The sequence below is a fragment of the Brienomyrus brachyistius genome, chromosome 1 (genome assembly GCF_023856365.1).
Source record: "Brienomyrus brachyistius isolate T26 chromosome 1, BBRACH_0.4, whole genome shotgun sequence".
Taxonomy (NCBI): Eukaryota; Metazoa; Chordata; class Actinopteri; order Osteoglossiformes; family Mormyridae; genus Brienomyrus; species Brienomyrus brachyistius.
The window spans coordinates 45,906,933-45,932,629 of NC_064533.1; the positions used below are offsets into that span (position 1 = coordinate 45,906,933).

The 25,697-nt window shown below is 42.6% G+C and overlaps 1 protein-coding gene across 17 annotated transcripts in view; it reads left to right on the forward strand.

Moving 5' to 3' along the window:
* lmo7a (LIM domain 7a) overlaps positions 1 to 25,697 on the forward strand; it is a 47,471-nt gene that overhangs the window by 1,807 nt on the left and 19,967 nt on the right. For 10 of the 17 annotated variants that reach the window (XM_049006412.1, XM_049006421.1, XM_049006417.1 and 7 more), the window contains exons 3-11: positions 5,807 to 5,877; positions 7,358 to 7,427; positions 12,551 to 12,657; positions 20,523 to 20,553; positions 21,276 to 21,389; positions 22,525 to 22,720; positions 23,811 to 24,060; positions 24,470 to 24,742; positions 25,099 to 25,395. In XM_049006412.1, coding sequence (XP_048862369.1) covers positions 5,807 to 5,877; positions 7,358 to 7,427; positions 12,551 to 12,657; positions 20,523 to 20,553; positions 21,276 to 21,389; positions 22,525 to 22,720; positions 23,811 to 24,060; positions 24,470 to 24,742; positions 25,099 to 25,395 — 1,409 coding nt within the window. Of the gene's footprint in view, positions 1 to 5,806; positions 5,878 to 7,357; positions 7,428 to 7,909; positions 8,029 to 8,848; positions 8,926 to 11,832; positions 11,948 to 12,550; positions 12,658 to 18,442; positions 18,544 to 20,522; positions 20,554 to 21,275; positions 21,390 to 22,524; positions 22,721 to 23,810; positions 24,061 to 24,469; positions 24,743 to 25,098; positions 25,396 to 25,697 lie in introns of those variants that run through there. The other 7 variants (XM_049006428.1, XM_049006429.1, XM_049006415.1 and 4 more) reach the window with 6 other exon arrangements.

A 25,697-nucleotide genomic window follows, 5' to 3' on the forward strand; every position in this document is an offset into this window, starting at 1 on the left:
CAGTGATCTTTAAGCCATATTACGGTTGTCTTAAGCAGACTGGTTTGTTGTGGATTGCTTTTTCCGTTTTCAGTCTAAGAAGTTTCACTATCGTTCCAGGGGGTTTCCTGTCGTGTTAGTCGCTCTTCGTGTTTGTGATTTTAATCCTGACGTGCTTTTTGTTAGTAGCAGATTGTAAGGAGCTGAATGTCGTTTGAATCTGCGCTTGTTACAATGTGTCTTTGCTGTCGCATCTGTGCAAGCGGTGAGTTCGGTGTAGAGTGTTAATGAAAGTTAAAGGTGTCGTCTTGCACGTCGTAAGGGAACCTGTGCTGTTGGTTTGTTTAATCTGTAGTCATGGTGTATAGGACTGAAAAAAAGGCCGACTTCTGTGCTAGCATTGCATTCCTTTGTCCCCGGTACACAAATGAAATATTGGCAAGCGTTAGGAAACCATAATCTGCAAACCTCAGTCCTTTTTTTTTCTTTCTAAAAATCCTTTTCTGACTTTGGGGGAGTTATTTCATGAAAATCTCCCATGCCAAGAACTGTAATCCCTTACAAAATAGTACACTCTTGTATAGCAAATTCAGTTGTTAAGGATTCAGTCAAATAAGTTGATAGATCAACGTCTGCTGAGTTTACCTATGAACATTAACCACACCTTCTATTATGCCTGTTGCATGCTCAGATGTTCAGATTGAGCTCTGCTTCTTCATGATACCTTAAATGCTTGGCTTTTTTTGTTAATCTTCCGGTTTAAGCTTAATGTTACGGTTAATATTGTTACCACAAGGTGGTGTTGGCGTTAGGAGACATCCAATCGCGCAGTGTATAAGGAACTTGTGATCAGTCTGAATCTTAATGTCTTCTTTCCCCTCGATCAAGGTACTTAAACTAAATCCCTTCAGTCAAAATATCCCGCGGCATGAATGGCTGAAATGCCAAATTGCAAGGCCTGTAGCTCATGCTCCGTAACTAAAATTTGCGCAGCTCGTAGACGAAAACAAATAAGCCTGATAAAGTCTCACGTACTGTGCAGATTAATATAGATAAATGCAAATGATTTCTCAACCCTGCCTGAACATTGATTAACAAAAATTTTCTCCTGCTTTTTTTTTTTAAATCCAGGCACAGCAGTGTGTGTGGTCCATTTGATACTCAATACTCACCTTTACCTGACAAAACGATGAGAATTTTCCTGTCCTGCTCATAGAATTGTCAGTGGGGCAGAACGTCCAAGCAGTGGCTGGAACTATACAAATATTGTCTTTATTTCATGAATCCGAATGCCTTCCCCGTGACAGCAGTCCGCTGTAGATTCACACTAGGTTATTGTCATGTCCGGTGGACCTCGGTTGGGAGCATTTCCCCAGCTCTGCGCGAGGGGTGCTGGGTAGCCACTGGTTGCCCTGGCAAACGATTAACTTATTTTTCACCCTGGGGGGCACATTTGTGCTGGGGTGGTAGCATTCTGGGGGGGCCTGAGTCGTTGGAGCAGGGTAAACGGTTTGGAATGCGTCACACGGAAACATTCCTCAGTTTGGTTTTATCGTCCTGAGCCTTGGTCCCCCCCCCCCCCCCCCAAGTAGCACTGCATTACCCCCCCCCCCCCCCCCACGAGGATCTGACGGGGCTCTTGGGGCAAACTCCATGCCGGGTCAGTCACAGTAGCAACTGTGGCAAGGACTAAGAATCATTACTTGCTGTAAGAAACCTTAAGATTTATGGGCTGCGATCGGCCAGTTCAGAGTGTGCCGTTGCCTGAAATTGGGAATGATCTAACTGCTCGTGGGGTGTGTCTGGTCTGTGGCAGGTACTGGTTATCATCTGCATGAGATCATCTTCTAAAGCACTCGCATGAAGTGCTGCTTTGGACGTCTTGCTGCATTCACGGTTGAGAAATAATCTGCTTTTTGTGGTGAGATGAACACAAATCTGTGGTCCTAATAATCATTTGACCTAGATGAAGAACTTGAATTTTTTGTCAAAATCACAAATCTTTGTTGGCTTTTTTGTTTTTTTTTTTTTTTAAAAAAAAAGCATTGCCATGTTCCTGAATCCATTTGTTAAAGGTAACCGTATATAAAGTCTTGGTTACTGTAGCTTTTATGAAAAACCATTTCGTTTTACCAGGAATTTGAAAGCTGCCCGGTTAATTAGCAGGTCAGAGGTCACTTTCACCTGTTGCCTGCTCTGCTGTGTATTATCCATTAACATGTCAGCAGTGCATGATTCTGCTCCCTCGGAGGAACCTTTCCTTTGTACTTGGTGGCTTGTGGAGGCTGTGGAAATCGTTCTGAAACTGTGAAATTTTCTGGACACTTGATACAAAGGTATGATGCATCCTGTTTTTTTTTTCAGGTTCAAAATTCATCCTGGACAGTTGTATTTTGCTTTCAGTACAGTAAATGATTCCTAGATTATATACAATATTGAACATAAATTTTTGTTCAGTGAATTTTTTTTTTTTTTTTTGTTACGATGTTTTACATTTGCTTTCCTTTCATTGGCAAAGCAGTAATATTGTCTGTTTTTAAAGACAGTACTCGCATGTACGTCAGGTTTACCAAATACCAGCAAAGTAGCTTTCAGTGGTATTTTATTTCCGTACTGAATTAGTGTTTTTGTTTGCTACATAAGTGCTTGTTGGACAGCAGATAGCTAAGTTACACTGGACATTGTGGATCTATTCATGGTTGGCCCTGTTCTCTTATTTTAGTTTGGCCAGTTGCCGTCAAAACAGATGTCGTCTCACCAAAAATTCTTCAGCCTCGTTTGCTGAAAATTCATGGGTTTTGTCTGCAACACGTTCCTGATACTTGTCTGGCAAGCCTGTTGCCGCCCTGTGAAACGGTCATTTATAACATTATGGAGAGTAGGATGCGCTATAATAAAACTGACCAAACCATAATCGCGTTCATGGGGAACATTCGCCTGTTTTTCTTTCTCCGCCTTTATTCTATTTAAGACTAGCAGCTTTTTTTTTACTTTTAAATTGTATTTGTCCGCATATGACTCGCCGTGGTTCGTATTTTTTGATGCAGATTAGTGATCTGCGTGTTCCTGTTTTTCACCAAGTGGCCCATTGTCTTCGCATGAGTGAACAATAGCCTTGGTTGTAGTTTCTAACTTGGTGTGCATGCAGGCTTTTGAGTAGATGGAGGAAAAACATTCCATTTATTCCCATATGAATGCCAAAGTGTTATTTTACTTCATAGCTTACGTTTTTAACATGCATGCGGCGTGTCACCGCTATCCTGTAATTAAGACGCTTTATTTTCTCGTGTTGTGTGGAATCTTGATCGCGCCGCCCTGCGATTAAAGGCTTTATTTTATTTCCCGAAACCAGGAACGCGGTAGCGTCTTTTGAATAGAGGCTAATAGTTCATCTATTGTCACGTAAGAAGGTATGTGGATCTTTTACCCTCTTTTTAGGGTTACAAAGCACTTCAGTATTCTTCTGTGGAATCCAGCACCACTAGTAGAAATTTTTGTTGGGTGTTATATCTATGAATTGTAAATTAATTCAGTCACATGTGTATGACTTGTGGGTGTTTCGTGTATGTTTTGAACTTTTTTTTTTTCTTATTGTACATGTTTGATTGTTTTGTCTTTGAACACAATAGTTTGAGAACCACTATAATGGATGTTCAGGTCATTTTGATATGCCTGTTAAGGAGAAACTTTTTTTTTTTCCTGAGTATCTGAGTTGTTTTGTAAACCTAGTGTTTGTGATTTGCCCCAAACCTATTCCCACATCTACCTGAAAACAGTGTTGTACTTCACAGATCTATTTAAAAGACCTGGTGTGCGTGTCTCGCAGTGAGCTCTCCAGCTGCGGGTCACATGACGCTCCGCCTGAACTCAAACCCTTAATTAGGCAGATTCACATCAGTATGTGGAATTAGACCTCCTGACCTTGCTGTTCTGACGTTTCTCAGGCAACCTGGGTGCTCGAGTTTGGAAGCCATGCACATTACCTAGGATTAGAGCAAACGGAACGAGAGACGTCGCAAAGTTATGTGTGAATCACAGCGTGAGACTGTTAGGGAAGACCAGCACCTAATGATGTTGCGTGCTTGGGTAATGAAAACAGTAACCAAAGTTAGGGAAGAAAATCTTTGAATAAAACTATAGATTCCGGTTCTCTTGAGTAATCGTTCAAATACAGTTTGAAATGAATGACATTGCGATAAGTGGTTGACACACATAATGAATGCTCTCATTTGTGAATTTGAAAAACAAATAACACTAACGATTCTGGGATTCTGATAACGGCATCCCAAGGATGACTTAGGGCTGCCTTTCATTGCGCTTTTACAATAATTTACAGAAATATTCTTGGCTTAGGTCATGTTTGTAGAGATTCACGAATTTTAATACACAAACCCAAAAGGTAAGCGATCATTCCTATGAAAAACATGCTTGAACCTTTTTATAGAATCCACTTTCCCTTTATGGCTCTTCCCATTCTAACAATTTTTACTGAAAAATCCATTTTTCTTGTAATATTTAGTGTACTTTTTATGTAACTAGCAGTACGATGATTGTTAGCTGTACTCTGCTAGTTTGAGAGTTTCAACAATGTTTTATTAAACATTGTAGCGCCATTTCAGAAAAGTTTTATCCTTTTTCTTGAAAATTTGCTGCTTAAAGCTTTTTATTTATTTAATTTAATTTTTTTGATGCTTGGCAAAATTCTGTCCTGAAGCTGCCTTGTGTCTCAGGTGCGGATCTCCTGTTCCGGCAGGTCGGGTCACATTCGAATCGTTCTCTGATACAACAGCAGGGGTCAGGATTTCATATGTCAGAGTGGGTTCATATGCCGACTGTCACAAGTGCAGCACTGTTCGTTTTCCTGGCTTATTTAATGCGTGCATTTTGTGCCCTGGCATAATGCTAAATAACCTTCACAGTAGAAAAACCCAGTTTCTGATTCTTTTTCCTATGAAGAGCCATTGTATATCAGTCCAGATGCATCCATGTAGTTTTAATCTTATTGCTGACAATGTCTAGGTTTCAGACAAATGACTATAGTAAAAAGTGGTTGTATGTTTTTGCTTGTCTGGCAGAGTTGATAATGTGATAATATGAGATAATGTGCCCTTACAGCCTCAGCTGTGCTCTTATGGCTCATCCTGGGCTTCGGAAGATTCCCTGGGCATGTCAAGGGTGGACTCTGCTGTCGTTTGTGTGTGTTAATTGCGTGAAACTGCTGCCACCTAGATCAAGCGAAATTGGCGGGAAGTTGGATGCCCGAGTGAGCCCGGTGTATTTGCTCAAGTGGTGACCTCTGCGGGGGCATGTCATTGTTGCATAGGTTTCTCTGTGACGTAAAATAGCCTTTCACCTCTGCTGTTAAAATCGCTCAAAGGCATACAGGCTACAGTGTTACTTTGGATATATTTGGAACAGACAAGTGACGTCCTTTGTCCGATCTTTACACTAAATGTCATCTTGATTGTTGGCTTGATTCGGCATCAATGGTAGGGTTTCTTGCGGGCTCTCGTTTGTGCTCGTCATCGCCGACGATAACGTTGCGGTAATGCGATGTCTTCTCGGGGTCCCCTGCCAACGGTTGGAGATGATTGGAAAGGCATGAGGCCTAAACGTTGGCGTATTCTGACATTTCCCCAGATGGTTTTAGCCTCTGTGATTTGCAGATCATCTCCTGCAGAGTTGCGACAGCAGCAAGCCCCAAACAAGGACTCCCTGATTAATGGCATTGATCTGATGGTGTCAGTCCCTTGACCTCTGCAGGAAATGGTGGATGCTTTGAACCTCTGCACTCTTCTCTAATAATTCTTCTCTCTGCTTCACATAGGAGGTCTCCAAGAAGAAATTCGGGCACCGGGACTTTCGATCGGCGCTGGAGAATGGAGTCCTGTTGTGCGAGTAAGTCCGGTGCGAGCTTGGAGATGCATGGTTAACGTCAGCGTGAACCAAGCCTACATTTTCAGTCTCTCCCTCAGCCGAACATATTACAGGTGTTTCTCAGAATGGCCCTTTCTGAAAGGAAACCTTTAATTAACACTCTCGTCTAAGTATTTAGCTACATTGTCATTGTTACCAAGCGACTGTCTGTCTAACACCTTTGTATTTTTGCGTGAGAACTTCCAAACATCTGTTAGGAAGTGCCGGTGTAGGGCTACACTAAGCTAGGATTTGTGTCACTGGAAACCATAAAGCCAAGGCCTGCGTCTTTCCGTATTGTAAGCGATTTAACCTTCATTACGTTCCACTGGCTTTAAGGTTTAATGAAGACCAACCTGGCTGTAGCATGTGGAGAGGCAGCTGTTACAAAGCGGCGCTCGGCACAGGCCTTGCCAGCAACGGACACCTGACACTCTATTCTAGCTCTTCAGGGAAATTGTTTCCATCTCCTCTCATGGTTCTGGCCGACCTGGATTGCTGCTGGCCGGCTGTGGTTTGGGGAAGGACCGGCAGATTCCAGTAAAAACGCTGCTAACGGGGACAGTTTCTACAACTTGGGCTGAACCTTTTACCGACGTGCGTAGGCTGTGCGTTTTGGACCGGAACAACGGGGCAGTTTTACCAGTCATGCAGTTACCCTCCCACGGCTGGGCTGTATTGGCCCTGGTCCTTTCCTTAGGGGGTGGCTTCCTGAATTTTTCTTTATTTTTTGCAGGAATAAAATGAACAGCTCCCATGTGAGACCGCTCCTAACAGCATGGTATACTTGGTTCAGGACGGCTGGTCTCACAAAGCTGCCTTTCTCAAATAGCACTTCAGCATTAGCTAAAATGATTGCATACAGGAATAGGCACAATAGAATGACTCATTATCACATTTAACTGTATAACACTCCCCATTTGTATTATTCTGTATTGGACTCTAATTGCCATTTGTTTCTCCAATTTTATATATGAAACCTTAAAGTCATTTAAGGTCTGAGGTGTTGTGCTGAACTGTTCAGTGGCCACTAGGAATCCCATTTGCTTCTCCGTCGACGTTTAATTATGTTGTTTTGTGTCTTGGATAATTTTATGAAGGGTCTGCTCTGTGTCCTTTTATCGGCCAGTATCAGCGCTGGTCTGATTCTTAAATTAATTTTGGCGTTTCCAGTGACACTTTATAACCTTGTGGGAACAGGCAGGGCAGGACGGTAACAGGCAGGCAATTTTAAGAATATAATAAGCACAGATATGAGGTGGATTCCAGTTAGCGGTGCCTTACCCGTGATCCCGCTGAAATGTCACACTGCTCCAGACGTGTGACACCGGTGTCAGTCTGTCTGTGACTCATATTTCTTTGTTATTCCCTGGATTCTCGCAGAGCCGTATGGGAGCTCTCGACGGCCCTAAGCCATCGCTGTTAGCCCTCAGCGTTACATCACTGCTCTTTATCTTTTCAGTCTGATCAACCGAATAAAGCCTGGCATCATCAAGCGAGTCAACAGACTGTCCACACCGATCGCCGGCTTGGTAAGTGTAAGAGGTTATTCTGTTACACTCCTGTTGCCATATTCCTGGTGTAACAGTAGAACAGAAATATTGAACTGAAAGCAATACCACAAATGACGGTTAGCAGTTAGTTTGGATTGGAGAAGGCAACAGTGGAAAAACTCTGACAGTGACAAAATATTTTTCTCCCTCTCCCCCATATTAACATTTCATCTTATGCTTGATGTTAAAAATAAAAAGCGAGCCCCCAACTAGTTGCGGTGAAGTCAGCAGTGTGTCACAGGTATTAATTACATTGTTCCCTTTAACATACTGGGAAGAATGAATTTAATAGGTTTTGCTGGGTGCATTTCTGTCTGCCCTGCTATTAAACAATTTAAGGTAAAGGTATGGTAAGACATCCCTGTGTGTTTACCGGGTGTTTAGCAGGCTGAGTGAAGGCTATGATTTCACTGCCAGTTGGTTTGGCTCCCAGACCATCGGGCAGGCAGGATTTAATTGCGTGCAGCTGTTTGTAGAGGGAAAGACGTGTGTTGAGAAGTTTAACTTAAGTAGACGAGTAGGAGGGTACTGCAGACTCGGCATTGAGGGTCATGAGGACAGGGTTGTCCTCAGAAGATGCGTAAGTATGGATGTTTGACTTCCGATGAGACTGTGGGGGGGGGTTAATTGGCAGCTTGCTTTTATGTTCAAGGGCTGGTCTTTAATTAAAATATACTTTGATTTGCTGGTGCCTCTGGAGATTCCTGTAACATCAGAGAATTAAACCATTGTTTGCATTCATGTACATCTTGGAGTAAAAGATGAGTTAAGGAGTGTGTAGCCGTTTGTCATATATGGCTCTCGGTAAAAGCGAAGAACTTGCAAATGAAAAGTCAGATGGTTGTTGAATGTCATAAATCAGGCACTGGGTCATTGTCTGTAGCTTCAGAACAGCTGGGGGGAAGGGCTATTACTGAAAGCACCAATGAAATGGCCCTTGGGCTACCCTTAGAGGTTGTGGCCAATTGGTGGCTGGATATGCACACCATCGCTGGATATGGTGGCAGGTGACACATCCATACGCAGCCAATACGTTTGGCTATGGGGGGGGGGTGGTGTTTTATCTTGATGGTCAAAGTTTATTATTTAAAACCTGATTGTCTTTGCCTGGAAGCTGAAAGTAGATCTTCATCAGAATCTGCTGATATTTTTTTCTAGGTGAGGTGAATATAGTTTCTTTAAAATGAAAGTCTCTTTAGCTTTAGTCTTTTTAGCTCTCAAAAATATGGCCATATTCATCTTTTGGTGCTTTGCTGCAGAATATCTAGCAGGATAAACACAGTATGTCAGAATCATCTGAGCTTGATGTCTCATTAGCAAGAGGGAGGAAATGTCTGGTTTTAGTGAATTTCCTGGTGAGATGGATTTAGGGCAGCCCTGTGTCTCTCTACCATTGCCAGCCTCAACTGATCCACGTCTTCAGCCTTCCATGCCAGTGGGATTCGATGTTCCATGAAGGTTCTGCTGTGGCTACATGGTGAAATTCCCTGGATAGCTGGACCTGCTTCTTGCACTGTGGCTGTGAGACTCTTGCCTTTGTGAGGTGGTCGGTCTTCCCACATAAGAAACGCACATGGCTGAGGAGTGTGCTGCGGAGAAACTCGTGATTACTTCATAGGGTCCAGCCCTCCATAAACCAGCTATAATTGACCTGAGCTGGGTAATTTAGAAAATGTCCTTTTATATGCAGCCTTCAATTACGTACGTTGCTGGATGTAAAATGAACTCATCTGACAGGGTCGTTATCCAGTTTAACAAAGATCTGTTCGGTGAGGTTGAATACCTTCGGTTTTGTTGTCAGTAATAGGTCAGCATCTCCTTAGCATCTGTTTTGTGTTTTTCATTTTACCTTAGTTTCACAAACCATTTAAATGCCCAATTATTGGATGCTTAAACTTGATCTTAAATATAGCCATATGGGACAAGTTAAACTGAGGACAGAATTTTGATTCAGGTCTTCAGTAGTTGACACGTTTTCATAATCAACTTTTCCTTGAGTTTTCTTTTTTTAATGTGGATTATATTAGGACTTCAAGTAAATTTACATTTTTGATTGGCTTTTCATATTTTGCCTTGTGGTCTAATGTTTGGCAAGTTCCCAGAGACCACTGGTTCTGAAAATGGTCTTTAATTTTGGCTCCTTTTGAAGTCTAAGGGAGCTTCTCATTCCCACCAAACTCATTTCTTACGACTTATGTAAAGACTTGCATTAAGCCGATCTTACAGCATCATTTTGAAATTGAGAATGTTCTGTCATTCCCTTCCAAAGCGATAAAATGAAGTTATGCCTAGAATTATTGCAGGTTATGCTTTTGTGATATTAGTCTGGTGGAATATTGCAGATTTTTTTTTTTTTTTATTAATAAAATTCTTTACTTCATTTTGAAGTAATTTTAGTTCATTCTGTAGTTTTCTGTCGTCTGGGTTTCAACGCTAAAGTTTACTGTTACCCTTAAATTGCATTATTTAAAAGTGAAATCTGTTACTAAGGGTGAGGTTTGCTTGTCTCACTGTAGCAGATGATATCAGATTCGCAGCTTGACTGCAATTTTTTTCAGGAAGGTGTAACAATAGGAACTTTGAATCTGCAGGATGCACGTTGCCGTGTCTCCCAAGCATAGCCTGAAACACTAAAGAGCACTTGACTTCCTTTCCAGGGTCAATTATCTGCTCTGTCCACTATGAATCACCGTCGTAAAAATACTGGAGGCAATTGGTAGCATTTCACACAGGCTGTGAGCTCGGCCTGTTCTCATGTGGTGCTCTTATGGTTAGTGAGCGTACGGAATGTTAGATGCTGTTAATGGACAGTGTGCTGGAATGCCGTTTTACAGGTAGACATAAGTACTGAAGCCGTGATACTTTTAGATCTTGTTGCAGATGCTCAGAAGTTTCTCTGCTATGTAGTACACTGGAAACCTCAAACACTGGATTACGTACATTGCTTTTTGTTTTGGCGAAATGCTGAGAAAGTGAGAGCCGCATATAATAGTCCCAAAGCAGGTGCGTAAATGGAGTGCACTGTGTAGAATCGCACATTCAGGAGGTAGTTTCTGGGTATCTAAAATGTTCAGCTGTGAGCAGCCATTCCCTCTGAGATTTAAAGCTCGTCTGTAACGATCAATAATATTTACTTGGTCTTATCATATCATTGATATTTTTTCATCAATAGTCTTTGTCATATTCGTGCCTTAAATTTATGATTTGATTGAGAACAGTGCATGATTTTTTTTTTCCTCCCTTTTGAGATTTGTCATTTTCTTGGGAGGTTTATTTGCTTGAAATTTGTAATTTTTATCTTAAAATTTATACAGCCGTGTGTGTGTGTGTGTGTGTGTGTGTGTGTGTGTGTGTGTGTGTGTGTGTGTGTGTGTGTGTGTGTGTGTGTGTGTGTGTGTGTGTGTGTGTGTGTGTTTGCACTGCTGTATCCATTATTAAAGTGAAGCCCAGTCTTGTGATCTGCATTATTGCAGTAAAAGAACTAAGCAAATGCCTCTCAAGCTGAAGCTTGCCGTTTAACCATAAATCGTATGTGAGTAAGTACTGACGATTAAGGTAATGGTTTGTGATTGGCAAGTATTTAAAGGTTTGTTTACTCATTAAGCAGCTGAACAGGAAATTCCTCCTTTGGTCCAATGAGTATGAAGTATAGGAGGGAAAGAATGAATATCTTCACAAATTAAATGGCAGGAATAGGATTATAATGGGAAAATATTTAATATACTGCCTCTGGAGGACTGGGTCATTAAAATTCGCTATAATGCTACCAAAGCAGTCTAAGTGTATACATGCATAGCAAAATCACATGCAATAAATGAAAAATGTTTTAGTACGTCTATCAAGACAGCCTTCAGTCTCATATAGACCTAATGGCTGTAAATGTTTTCTGAATGTTATCTTCAGGGGGGGTAGCGGCATTTTAGGGCCGAAGGAGCTGAGCTCTCTGGATGTCGTAATGAACATTGTGTGCACATGTGCATAAGAGAGAAACAAATATATTTTATATATATAATATATATATATATATATATATATATATATATATATATATATATATATATATATATATATATATATATATATATATATATATATATATATATATAAATATATATAAATATATATTTAAAAAAAAAAAAAGCAAGAAGCCTATAATTATTACCGAGCTACGTAATGATAGGATGGAGATGTACTAGGTGGTGGCGCTGTTGCATACATGCGTTTTATGTCTTAAAAGTGCATCAGCCAAGTCTTGCTGCAGGATTAACTGTGTCTCTTGTACAGTATGTGGACCCTATTGTGTAGTTTATATGAAGCCGGCAATGTTTCACTGGTGTTTAGAACTGGATTAGCTTCTGAAGAGCATTAATCCATTGAATCCTGAGGTTTGGGCAAAGGAAACGTAGGAGAACGTCACGCTTGTGGAAAATGACAGCTATAAACACACACAGCTGCTGTCGACCTTGATGCTGAGGCTTCTTCTCCCCTCCGACCCACATGTGAGTTTTATAGGAAGTAGATGTGAGATTTTCATGACTTTTTTTTTTTTTTTTTCTTTCAAATTAAGCTGATCCTAAGAAATACATGCAAATGTACACAGATGGGTCTTACTGGGGAAAGTTTTCTAAAGGTTTCTTTCCTCTAGCTTTAGTTTCTCTGCCCAGTTGTGTGTGTGTGTGTGTGTGTGTGTGTGTGTGTGTTTTTCTTTCAGTAATTCAAGCAAATGTGTATGGGCTGGCATCTGGTTTCTGGGTGTGTGACTGTGTGTGTGTGTGTGTGTGTGTGTGTGTGTGTCCACCCATTCTGCGCTTTGCATGGTTTACTGGGAGTGGCCTTGTGGCACTGACGTTTGTTTGCTAGGTCACCGCCCCCGGTCTGTAGCAGGTAGTGCTGCAAGATTAAGTGACAGTTTGTCACGGCGGCCAGCCTGCATGACAGCAGTGCCTGTTTATTTTCAGGATACCCCCCCCGCCGCCCTCTCATCCGCTTAACATAAAGGCTGAACTTTGCGAGCGTAAACTTGGCAACATCGTCATCAGTAAACTCTTAAGGTTTTCATCCCGTTGGTGCTTGATGTGGGGAATCCCTTCTGCCTTCAACAGGACAACGTGAATGTCTTCTTGAAAGCTTGTGGCAAGCTGGGACTGAAAGAAGCCCAGCTGTTTCATCCGGGAGACCTGCAAGACCTGTCCACCAGAGTGACTGTAAAGTAAGTAGCTTCCTTTCAGTTGGCAGTGTTGTGAATTTCACAGGAGCCAGTAAGTGTGTGTGTGTGTGTGTGTGTGTGTGTATATTTTATATATATATATAGAGAGAGAGATGTGTATACACACATAATTTGTATCTTCTATGTATAACTATAACTTCTGGATCGGTTGCTTGTCATAAACACAATCACTTTTTCTAACAGATTTATTCATTGTCCCTTAGAATATTTTATCATTATAATTTTACTAAAGACAATGCATCGCACACTGCCATCACTGTATTTGCCCTGATAGGTGCCATGTAACCTGACAATTCTGGGGATTCTCAGTGTTCACAAACATCAATCCTGCCCTGTAACACTAATGGCCCAAAATCTGAACTGTCAGCATGTCGGATTGGCATTCATTTCGGTTGACTCTCGGTATCTGGCCAAGATGGTGATTTGCCGTATACTTTTTGGGTTGTTCCTAAATTTATGTTGGGGAGGGAAAAGTGAGGTTCTGGAAAAATGAGCGTGAACCTAAAATTCAGGATTGGATGAACGTTTAGTTTTATAAATCTGATCTATTTGTAGTTAATGAGTAGCGTAATGGGTGTGTGGCTAAGCTGCTGTAGAGCTTTTGTTTGTTTTGTGTGTCTGGTGGCCCAAGCAAATGTAACCTCAAGAAGAGATGCTGGATCCCAGCTGTATATGAATCTTCTGATTCATTTGGCAAATTTTCTTTAGGTGGCTTACTTGGTGACTTATAGCAGTAACCATTTTAAAGTAATTAACTGTGCTCAGTCAAATTTTTTACAATACTTTTTGTGAAAGATTTGTTATGAAACTGGAGTGATGATGGACTGGTGATTCAGGTCATCGGGTTATCTGCTGTTGTGTCCTTCAGCGTAGACCTGCATGGCTCTTGTTTAATGTAAATATAATGTATCTCTGTGTGTGTGCGCGCATGTGTGGTGTGGATATATTTATTTTTATTATTTTCTTGCTGAATTTTGTATTAAATGTACGCGTATATCCCAAAAAAAGTTCCTATCAAGCGTGAGGGGAAAAAAAACTTAGAGAGATATTTAGTCAGCGCTCCTTCCTCTTTTGGCGGAGTGACGTGTTCGGCTTCTGCTGTGCAGGTGGGAGGCAGAGGGACCTGGGAGCCCTTGGGTCACATGCAGAGGTCAATGGGGGCTGGGGGCCAGAGCCCTGGGGGCAGGGGGCAGGGCCCTGGGGCCTTTTGGGCTGGGGTTTCCCCGTGACTTTTCCCATGCCGTCGCCCTTTGCAGGCTCCCCTGTCTGAGTGAGCTCCCCTCTCTGCTTGGCTGGCATTTGTATAAAGCCTTCACTGCTTCTGGACAGTAACAGACCACGCCCTTCCTTCCTTAGCAACTAGGCCTTGCTGTTTCTCTGGGCGGCAAACAAGCGGTTTCTAGGCTGTAAACGCCAACCCCCCCCCTGGCTGTAACTCCAGCATTCACATGGTGCTTCAATGCAGGGGCTCAGTCCTGCTAATTATAGAACCAGAAAGTCCTATTTGTGACATTTGGGTTCTGCGAATCTGCAGCGTACTGAGAGCACTTGTCTGTTGTATCTGTACAGCCCCCAGTATGTTTGTGTGTTTAAGTCCTTGTTTGTCTTTTTGCTTTGGCAATCAGAGATCTGTGCAAATTTAGTTTGAAATTTGAACTCCTGAGTCCTCGCAGCTGCCACCCCGCTCAGCGTTTGTGTTAATGTGACTCCCACAACGTGAACTCGTGTCGTCTTCGGTGAGGTGGCAGTGAGGCGAGTGCGAGTTCAGAACATTTTTATGTAGCATTTACAGAACGTGGTGGCGCTTCTGTCAGAGTGCTCGGGTATTAAGTCGCCGCCAGTTCTGCAGAGCGTCAGATGGCTGGAACAAAGAACACTGAACACTAAATACTGGTTTTAAAAAAAGCAATACACAACAATTTAAGGTCCTTGTCACCAGGAGACAGGTTGACTGAGTAGAGCCAATTTTAAAATTTTTTTTTTGCCTGAAGGTTACTGTGAATTTTCTTGAATGATTATTGTAATTTTGTTGTTCACTGCACTTTTGTCATACAGTAATTTAAAATCTTTTGTGTGTATTAGGACCGAAGATCCTTTTGTTAGATAACCAGTTCAGAGACACTTGTGCATAGCTTGCATGGGGAGGTATTTGGTTTTTCCCCTCTAAGCATCAGCTCAGCGTTTCCCTTAGACGTTCTTCTGACTTGTCGTTCATGAGCTGAGGGCCAAACGTTGCACAAGTGACACTCGGCAGCAGCTCGCTGGATTGAAGATGCCCATGAGGATGCAGCTGAAAATCTTGAGTCGCTCGTATTTCATTTTAAGGTCAAAGGAAGTATTGCGCAGGCAGAGGCCATAATGGCCAAGTTGCGTGTGTCAAATACACGGTAGCCAATCTAAGATGAGTTCTTTGTTGTCGTTCTGCATATTTCAAGGCCTTTGATACTCTATATTGTGACTCCCCATGTCGTGTCGGAGGAGGACACAGACGTCAGCCGCAAAGGAATGCGCCTGGGTGTTCTGCGCAGATCCGTGTCACGTTGGGATTAGCAATGACCATGCTCTCCTTGAGTCATCAGACCGTTAGGGGCAAGGTGAGCATCTCAGTCCCAAGCACCTCTGTCCTCACATCTATTTCTGGTGCTGATTTCGTGTCCGGCCTTCGCCTACGCTAGGCGTGTGTGTTCATTTCCTGTTCCAGCCGCATTTCGCGGTTCCGAGGTGTAATGAAGACTATATTTTAGGTATTTTACCTACGGGGGAGCTGTTGCTCCGAGCTTTAATTTATTCATGGTCAAGGGTGACCCTGTCTGATGCAGATAGTGAGGGTAGGTCTTAGTGTAGTCTACGTCTCTAGACATAATACATATAATCATAGATTATATAAGATATAGATCTTGTCATTATACCACATGATTCCTTCTCTGTCTGGAATTTTAGCTATCGCCTACATCTTTTCTGATGAATTGTTCTTTTGCTTAAATAGTTTGACACTTGAAACGGGCTTTTAAATATCTGCAGTGATAAATAGTGAATTAGTAAATGAGTGTCTTTTGAGACTTGATGTTCTGTTTTCCTACAGCTGCTTGTTTCCTACCTTACAGATACTTTCCATAAAAGGCTAATGATGACTGAAGCATTTATGAAGGAAATATTTGGCCTTTGAACCATTTGATTCCATTAAACATTTTCCCTTTAAAGGAATTACTGTTCACCTATCCAATAGGCATACTCAAAGATGTAGGGTTGGCCAATCTTATCCTCAAAGGGCCGGTGTGTATACAGGTTTTTGGGATAACCTTTAGGTCAGCTGTTCAAACCCAGGTGTGAGGACTCTTCAGCTAATTAGTCCTTTTAATTTGTGATCTAATTGGGGAGTTGCAGTGAAAATCTACATACACACACTGGATAAGATTGCCCGCCCCTGCTGTAGACCCACTCAATGGGCTGATATCTTCGTAAGCATACTTTTTAAAATTGTTTTTTGTTATGTCATTGGTAGTCTCTGTATGGAAGGTGCTACTATATCTTGTGTTCTTAATCTGGACAAATAATTCAGGTGGCCTGCCTTGTTTGCTCTGTGGGGGCGTGGTATTGTTTGGTTACGTACCCTACAACGACGGCGTGATACGCATGACGGTGCTTTATCACGATGCGTGTCTTACGCGGTTCACCATACAAGGCAATGCTAACCTTGGGCTTCCACCCTGGGACCTTCTGGGCTGTACGCTGGAAGGCCAGACTCGCCCTATTTGCCTGCAAACAGTCAGTGTTGGATAGGAGCTGATGTCATTGCTCATGTATCCGTTTAATCATGCATTTGCATGTCAAGGCTATTTCCTCCCCCCTTTAAAATAACGCTTTGTTATGTTATGTTTGTGTCTGAATTTTTTGTTCTACAAATATCGAAACATTACTCGCAGTATATGAAAAATAAGCGTTATTATTATTTTTTTTTTTTTCTCTGGCTGCTTACTCGCGTAGCTGCAGTTTAACATAGTTGCCTCAGTGCTCCAGACATTTTTGCTTTTTACTGTGTTCACCAGGTCTTGTATTCTCAGTACCAGCAGCCCTTTTGTCGCAAGCTACTATTGTATAGTGTGAGTAAAGTGTCTGTGGAAACATGTATGGCCTGTTCTGTATGGTGAACGATATCCCCATACCGTTCAGTCTCTTCCAGGTGTCAAGTAGAGCACTAAAGTGATCTGTAGTCTTGATGCATCTCTCAGGGACCTACCTATTAAGTGTGCACATGCCCTGACAGACTGCCTCATTTCCCTTGCCAGTCTGATGGAATGGTAATTGACTGGATTCAGTTGGCTTTTTCTTCTCCATTTTTACCCCCAAGCAACAGAGAACAGTCATAAATGATTCCACTGGTTATGGCATCTTTGTGTGTGTGTGTGTGTGTGTGTGTGTGTGTGTGTGTGTGTGTGTACGTACACATATTTACAGTACAGTGCAAAAGTCTTAGGTAGTCAAAGAAAATTGTCTGTAAATCCGGGGTAGGCTACCCTGATCCAGGAATGCCGGTATCCTGCAGGTTTTCCATCCTAGTTAGTTTCTGAGGAACCACACCTGATCTCAGGCAGGTAGTAACTCACCCGGAAAGCCTGCTGGATACTGGTACTCCGGGATCAGGGCTGCCTACCCCTGGTTTAAATGATCACCATGTCTTGGACTGCGATAATATGTTTGCCAAAATCTCTGCTAATGTCACCGCAGAATTTGCAGCAGGTGTGTGATGCGCACATGTTTTTTTTTGATGCGGCCACTGGCACGCCTTATATGGCTAATCAATACCTCACTGGCTTTGGAGTTAAACTGCACCAATTAACGAATGCACGGAATGGCTGAGGTGCCCTCTGAAAGATGATTTGGAAACTGAAATGGTGTTCATCTGACTCTGACAAGATATCAGTGACGTTTGGAGGGCAGAAGACATTCTTGTTCGTTTCTATTTTTGCTCTTAATTTGCACATATTCTAATCTATTTTTGTAATGAGCACATATACGCTGCCTACCCAGGTAAATAACCTTTTCCTTTGACTGCCTTTTGCTCTGTTCTGTTTTTTAAAACTTTTAGATATTGCCAGCCTGTTAGTTACATGACATTACACTATAGTATGACCATTTTTCATACGTGCTTACTGCATTATCTCTTGGTTACTTGCATAGGTTGAGATGCGAGACGGTATAGAAAAAATCTGTTTTACATTTATATTTTAAACTCCGGTGCTGTTGCAGTTTTTTTTATCTAGAGGGACATGTATACGGACAGTGTGGGTCATGAACGCCAGCCCCATTTGGCGGATGTGTTGCGCTCAAAGGTTTGCTTGGTTGTCACCTTAAACTTTGCTGAAAAACAAACAAGATTTTCGGTGCTTTTAAAGGTCAGAAGCTTTTGAATCGCTAACGAGCAGATCTTGCCATTTCTGTGAACATGGTGTGCCAGACAGAATGGGTGTTTTTGGACGGAAATTGGAATGCCCAGAATCTTCTGGAATTATTTCCCCTCTGAGTTGTGGGAGGATGACCACCAACTCTTCAGTGAACTCGAAGTCTGGCTTTCCAGCTACTCCCTGTACTCAGGAGAGTAACGCAGTGTGTGGTAGCACTGAGTATCTCTGTCCTCAGATTGGTATTATTTGGAAAAGTCTGGAAACCGACATGCACACTGCTTTGCATTTTGTTCCAAACCTGAGTGCTCAGGCTTAGATACCTTCAGGTTTTGCTGACATGCACTGTAATTTAAGATATTCTGTAACTGAAACAATATTTTTCCACAAGAATTTGGAGTCATAACTCTGAACCCAACGTCTTGGTTATAGTACATTTTGGCAGTCGTCTCAATCCAGGCCTTTCTGGGTAAGTGTGCTAAGTTTTGTACACTAACTTGCTGTAGTTTTGATGCTTGTATGTTTGCAAGGAGGTTCTCTCTGGCTGGTAGGGGTTGGCGTCCCAGCTAAGACAGGGTGGTCAGGATCGTATGACTTAGTTAATGTCATCACAGGTGTTACAAAAGGTAGCTTCTTAGTACATGGATGCATATCCCCAGAAAGAACTAGATTTTGTTAGGACACAAGGAAAAAAAATCCCTCAGCAGTGTGTGTACACTCAAAGGGTAAAAATTTGTACCTTTGCTTGTTCCTGGGGCTGTACCCTCAAGGGTCTGGCAATTATACCCTTGGCTTTAGGTTAATGTACCTTTTAAGGTTAAAATATGGACTCTGTGAAAATGGTCTGTACCATTAATGGTACATTAATGCTGTTTGTACCTTTTGGGGTGTTGCTCAGTCTATTCCTGTACCTTTTAAAAGGTACAATCACAAGGGTACAGCCCCAGTGACAAGCACAGGTACAAATTTTTACCTTTTTGAGGTAAATGCTGGAGGAACAACCATATCTTTCTGAAACAAAGAATCTGGTTCAAATGATTCGATTAAAATATCACCCCCCCCCCCCAAGTAGTTCTTATGAAAAGTTATACCACAGGTCTTTCATAATGTTGATTATAAAAATCTTTTGCAACCCTATATCGGCTAAAAGTTACTTGAGAAACAGAGATACCTGCCTAAATTTGCCATTAACTAACTAGCCACCTGTGGGAGATTATTAATAGTCTCTCTTTCCAGCCAGAATGCTAATATAATCTCTGTTGACATCGGAAGGATTTGTTTTTGCACAGATACCTGTAAGAGCTGACCACTAATGAAAACTGGTATCCCAGAATGCAAATGTGAAACCCAGTCAGAGTCTCTGATGCCGTTTAATTTAGTGTTTCAGTGCTGGTGGTGTTACTCGGACTTCCTATAGCCAGACTCGTTCAGTTGGGGGGGCAGTAATGCAGAGGTCCACTTTTAGTGGATTGAAACCCATCTGTGGGTCAGAGGCAAAACTGAAACTCAGGTGTCAGAGGAGAATGTTCTCGTTATCCCTGGCAGGTTTCACCGTCTTTGACACAGAATACCACTCCGAGCGTGGAATGTGGTGGGGGGTGGCAAAGAGGCACCAGAGTTCTCTGGGGTGGAACCATGTGACACCTTATCCTGAACCTCACCACTGTCGTTCTCCTCGAGACAATGCGTTGCTTAGAGATGGACGACGGCATCTTTGGACCCCCTTGGGTCTCTCATTCTTCACAGTTGTTAGGATGGGCGCATGCTCACTCAGTTTGGGCACATAGTGTTTGCAGGTAGCCAGGCTAACAGAAGCACAACGGTATAGCCAATTGCGAACGCCGTCTTTGGGCACCGTTTCTCCCAATGTTACCGAGGCACTGTCCTTGAGCTAATGTAGTATCCTACCTGCAGTTGTTACTGGATAGCGTGGTGTTATTTAGTAGCTGTTTTGTGAGGTTTAGCGTAAATTTTATACTTTTAAGCTTATTGACAGTTCTCTAACCTGACCCTATGACTGAGCAAAAAAATATGCTCAAATTAGTTAAATGGTTTTTAGTTTTGTGGCAAGTACATCATGAGAGAGTGAAATTTTCTCGTCAAAATCTTTTCTTTTGGCGTATGGCAAACTCTCTTCCTCAGGCTCATTATACACCTCATTAGGTCACCATCGTTATAGGGTTATAGGCCAGCAGGGGGCAGTCCCTGTAACAGCATGCCCTTCTTCGAGGGGACAGACATTGTCAGTGTGTGACGCTTCACAGCAGGGCTGTTTGTGCTGGGAGGTTGTGGGATGGGTTGTTTTTTCGGGGGGGTCAGGCAGCAATGGCTGTACTCTTACTTTGTAGTGCAGTCATTGTAGAGCACGAGGTTAGACATTTGGCTATTGTCTTATTGCTTTTTTTCCCACGCTGGACAATCTAACCACTTGTATCTCTTCCGTTTCAGAAAGGAGGAAACTAAGAGACGGCTCAAAAATGTAAGTGGTCAATCCAAAACTATCTAAAACGCCCTCATTGCATGTCTTTCCAACATACAGTGTAACAGTGTAGTGCTTTTCTACTGATCATTCTGGCCCATGATGTTGGTAGAAAGCTTTTTTGAGATATGTGTTTTGTGGCAAAAGTCAGTTTACATCCAATGTTTACATCCCATGCTTGTACGGTAGGAGCCGAGTGGTGATATTGTAGCATAGCAGTGTGCCAAAATGCACTAGATGTGGCTCTTTTTTTTTCCCCTCTTTCGCTATGGTTTTTGGCTTTCAGCAGTATACTGTTTTGTGTGTGTGGTCAGCAGGCTGCATAGACAGTGGGGATTTCTGGATAAACCTATTAAAGAACACAAAAGCCTGTTGCGTGTGAATTGAGAGCCCCATGTCACTGCGTTGGCTACACTATCACCCCACAGACCTTTGCTGGAAAACCATTCATAGCTGTCCAGATATAAAAGGGCTACATGTAGTGTCACATGCAAACGTGTCTCCCTGCTGGCCTTGTTGAGGGAGCCTGAAGCTTGTGATGCATGTGAAGACGAGGTTGTTGGATATCGCTGATATTTTATTCAGCCTTGTAATCCAGTGCGGCCAAGGCCATCGTGAATGTGCTGAGAGATGCAGGGTGGCGAGCTGACTTGGCACCTCTACCACGTCGTAAAACACAATGGAAAAACCAATTAAACAAGTCGTGTTCCTTTTTCTTGTAGGTTTTAATCACCATTTACTGGTTGGGAAGAAAAGCACAAGCTGACCCTTTCTATAATGGACCTCACCTGAACCTGAAAGCCTTTGAAGGATTGTTGGGCATTGCACTGTCTAAGGTAATGTATGTATGTGTGTGTGTGTATATAATTTTTTTTTTAAACTGCTCTTTGGCGATATTGATATTGATACACAAGTCCTTAGAGTAGTCTTGTGTCTTTTTTTGTGAGTTTCAGTTCACCTTCCGATTAGATTCTATTCTTCGTCGTTACACACCCCTGCAACAAACAATGTTTATCTTCTCCCAGGCTTCTAGAAAAGAACGAGCACTTTCCGTTGTAATGAATTTTCCGCACAGGTATTTCAATGGTGTTTACAAATTTCAGATCGCATTTTATACTGAAAAGCTTTGGATTCTGCATACTTGGTGAAGTAACAGACTTTGGCTTTAGGTTCGTTTTTTTTTATATATATAAACCGTAACATGAAGGTATGTGAGCTGTGCTGGATTCTCTTGTCTTGTGGGGAGTTCATAGAACCATACATTCATCTCGGAATGTTTTTATGGCTAAGGCAAATAGTTAGACCTCTTACATGAAAAATTAATGATCCATATGGCAGGAAATACAGTAAAATATTTAAAATAAATGTAATGAAAATAATGTAGCGTCCATTTGCCCTTAAATGGTAACGCTGTATGTAATCCCCTAGGTGGATATATTACTAGCTGTTCTGGCATATTGATCATGTTTATGCAAAGAACCGGATCATTTCACTTACTTTTTTAGGCATTATGAAATGAATTACTTAAGAACTAGTGTAATTAATAATTGATAGTGGAAGTGTAGCTCAGCAGAACTCTCATCCTTTTAATATGTTTGACCTAAATTAGAGAAGGTAAACAAGTTTATATTGCGTGTATTATAAATATCCATATGCACAAAAAGTTAACCATTATCTGTTCCCCTTTTGGCTTGCGTGTGATCTGTTGTCATTTATATATTAAGCAGGACCAGAAATATTTCAACTCGTAACTTTTTTTTCTTTTTTTTAATGATTTCTTACATGTACTGAAAACCGGTACGTTATGTGGTCTATTTCTAATACCGACGTGTTATATTCAGTAGTGTTAGGCTTCAGAGCTGAAGGAACAATAGTTTCATCTCAAGTATATCTGACCAGATCGGGGCAAAGAGTGAGCCGCACTTCTTTTGAAAGGCCTTCGCAAACCCGAGGCTGAATGTCATGTTCCAGGCACTAGAGGATTCGGCAGGGCAGAAAGGCAGCATCCGGGACAGCGGCTTTGGCGACGGCTGGTACGCGGAGAAAGACGAGCTCTTCTCCTTGCCGTCCGGTCACAGGAGGGAAGATTCCCTGGATAGCCTGGACTCCGTGGAGTCCAGACCTCTGAACATCTCGTCTGACGCCGCTCTCAAAGGCAGCAGCGAAGGTATGGGACTCCTCAATGCACATCATTCCCCTTTAGCAGTGGGGGGTGGTGTTGGTGGTGTGGTATTTTATTTTCTAAAATCAGTAGAGAACTGACATAGGAGGGTATAGTAAGCAGCATGCTCATGTATAAAATTATTATTCGTAAATGTGCCAACAGATGTTATTGTTCATTCCATTTGATTTTTACATTACCGCATGATATTGAAAGTAGTACTCCCCCTAGTGGCTAGTTGCTGCTTCTAGCGAAAGCATTGAACAAAGTAGAACTCTTGTTATGGAATTCTTTGATGATAAACTTGACAACTTGAGTAATAAACCACTTTGTACCCCTTAATACTACTATTGCAGAATTATGTTTTAGTTTAAAATATTTCATTTCTAACTATGTATTAGATATTTCTAAAGTATTGTTGAAATGCAACATATCTAATAGTTTTTGTCTTTTTTTTTTTTAAACGTCTGTCTTGCCATAAACCTACACATTTTTTTTTTTTTTTTTCCCTCCGGAACGTGAATGTCGGGCTGTGCTGTATGTGTCTGTGCGGATCACGTGTGTTTTTGCAGACGATGCTGTTCTGTCTTTTTTCATAGATTCAGTCCATCTGATAAGGGGATTAAAAACCAGAATGAGTTTTTGTTTTACATTTAAAAATTTTTTTTTTTTTGTTTTGAGCTTTCGAGGTTAAGGTTGCGAAATTTTTCCGAAACTTGAGTTTTTGAAGTGTTATCTTTTTTATACTTTCTGTACAAATCAGATTAGGAATGTCTGAATTTAAATTTCAAATCCATCGTCTTGCAATCCAGAGAGCCAGTTGTGCTATGCCGAATTACCATAATGGCTCGACCTTTGCAAATGGGGATTCTGACGTTTGAAAAATTTGCTGGGAGCTGGTACGAACTTTTCCCTCCTCGTGCACCTATGTGAGAAATTCCTCCTCACTTTCTTACCATAGTGCTAATGACTGCTCACTGGCTCACCATACTTCATACGTTGTTTATGTACTGTTCCAGCCAATGGTGGACCACGAATGTCCTCTAATCACCTGATTTCTGCTTTCTGCCGACACCCCCTCCACCCACCTACTCAGGCTGCGGCAGCGACGTAGAGCCAGACTTTGGCTTCAGGATGGCTGACAGCAAGGAGACTCTCCAGTATCGCCGCTCCCTAGTTATCGAACCCAGGAACACTGCACAGTTCAATCAGTTCCTCCCCAGCAAGGACAGACAGACAGGTTATTTCCCAGCACCTCTGCGGAAGAAGCGGGCCGAGCGGCATGAGGACAACAGGCGGAGCTGGGCCAGTCCGATGTACACTGAGGAGGATGGCACCTTCACTAGGTAATGAATTCCTTAGGTTCCTGTGTTACTTCCAGGAAAAGTAACATAGGAACATCTGTAGATGGAGTATAGGCAGTACATACTAGTGTGTGTTTGGGCAGTATCTGCAAAGGTTTGGACTTCCACTTGCCTCACTGTGCAGAAACCTAACTTTTGTTGTTTGAGAGAGCTATCCTTTAACATGCTTACATTTCTTTTCATGGGTATACTGGTAATGTTCTGCGCACTGAGGGAGAACTACTTCCCACATCTGGAGAAAGGTTCTTTTGTTTGTAACACACTCATCTTGAGCTTTTGACTAGTTTATGCAGATGTTTGACGGCCCATTCGCTTCACCCACTACTATTTGTTGGTTTTTTTTGTTTTTTTTTTTTGTATGGGTGTGACTGGTACTGCCATCCATTCTCAGCAAGGATAGATCTAGTACGGGCCCCGCCCACCAGAACGGGTATGCTTCGTTGGCCAGCCCAGTGGATTGGGCGTATGATAGCGAGAGCGACTCGGACGCTGGTCGGCCGGAGCCAGATGTGGTGCTTGATGACCTGGCCAGCCGGAGGTTCCGCAGCCCATCCCCGGTGCCTCCGACCAACTATGCCATGCCCATGAGCCCACGGCTACTGGGCGCCCCGCGCCTCTTCTCCAGTGCTCCTAATACCCTGCGAAAGACCGTGGCCTTCCTCAGGTCAGAAACCTGCAAGAGAGCTCTGCTCCTTTTTTGCCTTGCTGCTGCTAAGAGACTGCCATTCTCGTGATCTCTAACTCCCGTGCCGTCACTAACGGATTGGTTGAGTTGCTAACTTTCCCGTTTGGGTTTTCCAGCGCCCCAGCAGAGTGTTTTTGGATATTTTATTTAACTGTCACAGTTTTTCCCTCTCCCTTATCCAATCTGTGGACCCTGGGCTTGTTCTCCACTAACCTCGGCATGCTGGCCTGGAGGCAGTGTGTACGGAAAGCGTGAGTGGGCCTGGTTGCCATGTATACTGTGTACCAAGCACCGGATAGCCTCCCCTTAGCTGACACGCTTGGCTGTGTCTCAAGCAGCGGCGCCTCCTCGTCACCCCCACCTGGCAGGACACGGGCACAGGTCGGTGACGTCCCCTTCAGTGACTTGTACTACGACTCGGAAGATGAAGATGAGGATGAGATGGGCCGTGCTGATCCTGTTCAGGATGACCTCTATACGCGCAAGATAGGCCTGCTGTTGCAATCCTCCATCAGTGAATCATACAATAAGTTCCTGCCCAAGTTCTGGACACCGGAGGAAGACGCACACGTGAGGAGAATCAAGCTCGGGTCACAGCGCCGTCCGTGGTACAGGAAGATGCAGGGATTCAGGTGTGTCTGGGGTCGGAGCCCTTCTGCCAATTACCCTGTCACTTAGTTCTGTGCTTTTTCATTCTGTGTTTATACATTTGAATTGGTGGTAGTGATATAGGGGGCGGTGTGGGGTACACTCTCTTCTGTCAGTATTTGTTGCATGGAATGCGGTTCTTTCATCTTGCAGTTTCATAGTGCACCTGTTCTTCTGTTTTGCTCTTTCATTTCCCGTTTTTACTTTTGCATTGTGTTGGGCTATATCTTCTTCACTGTGCTCTGGTGTCCTGCTGACTATCTCTCTCGTCTGCACCCTCCTTTCC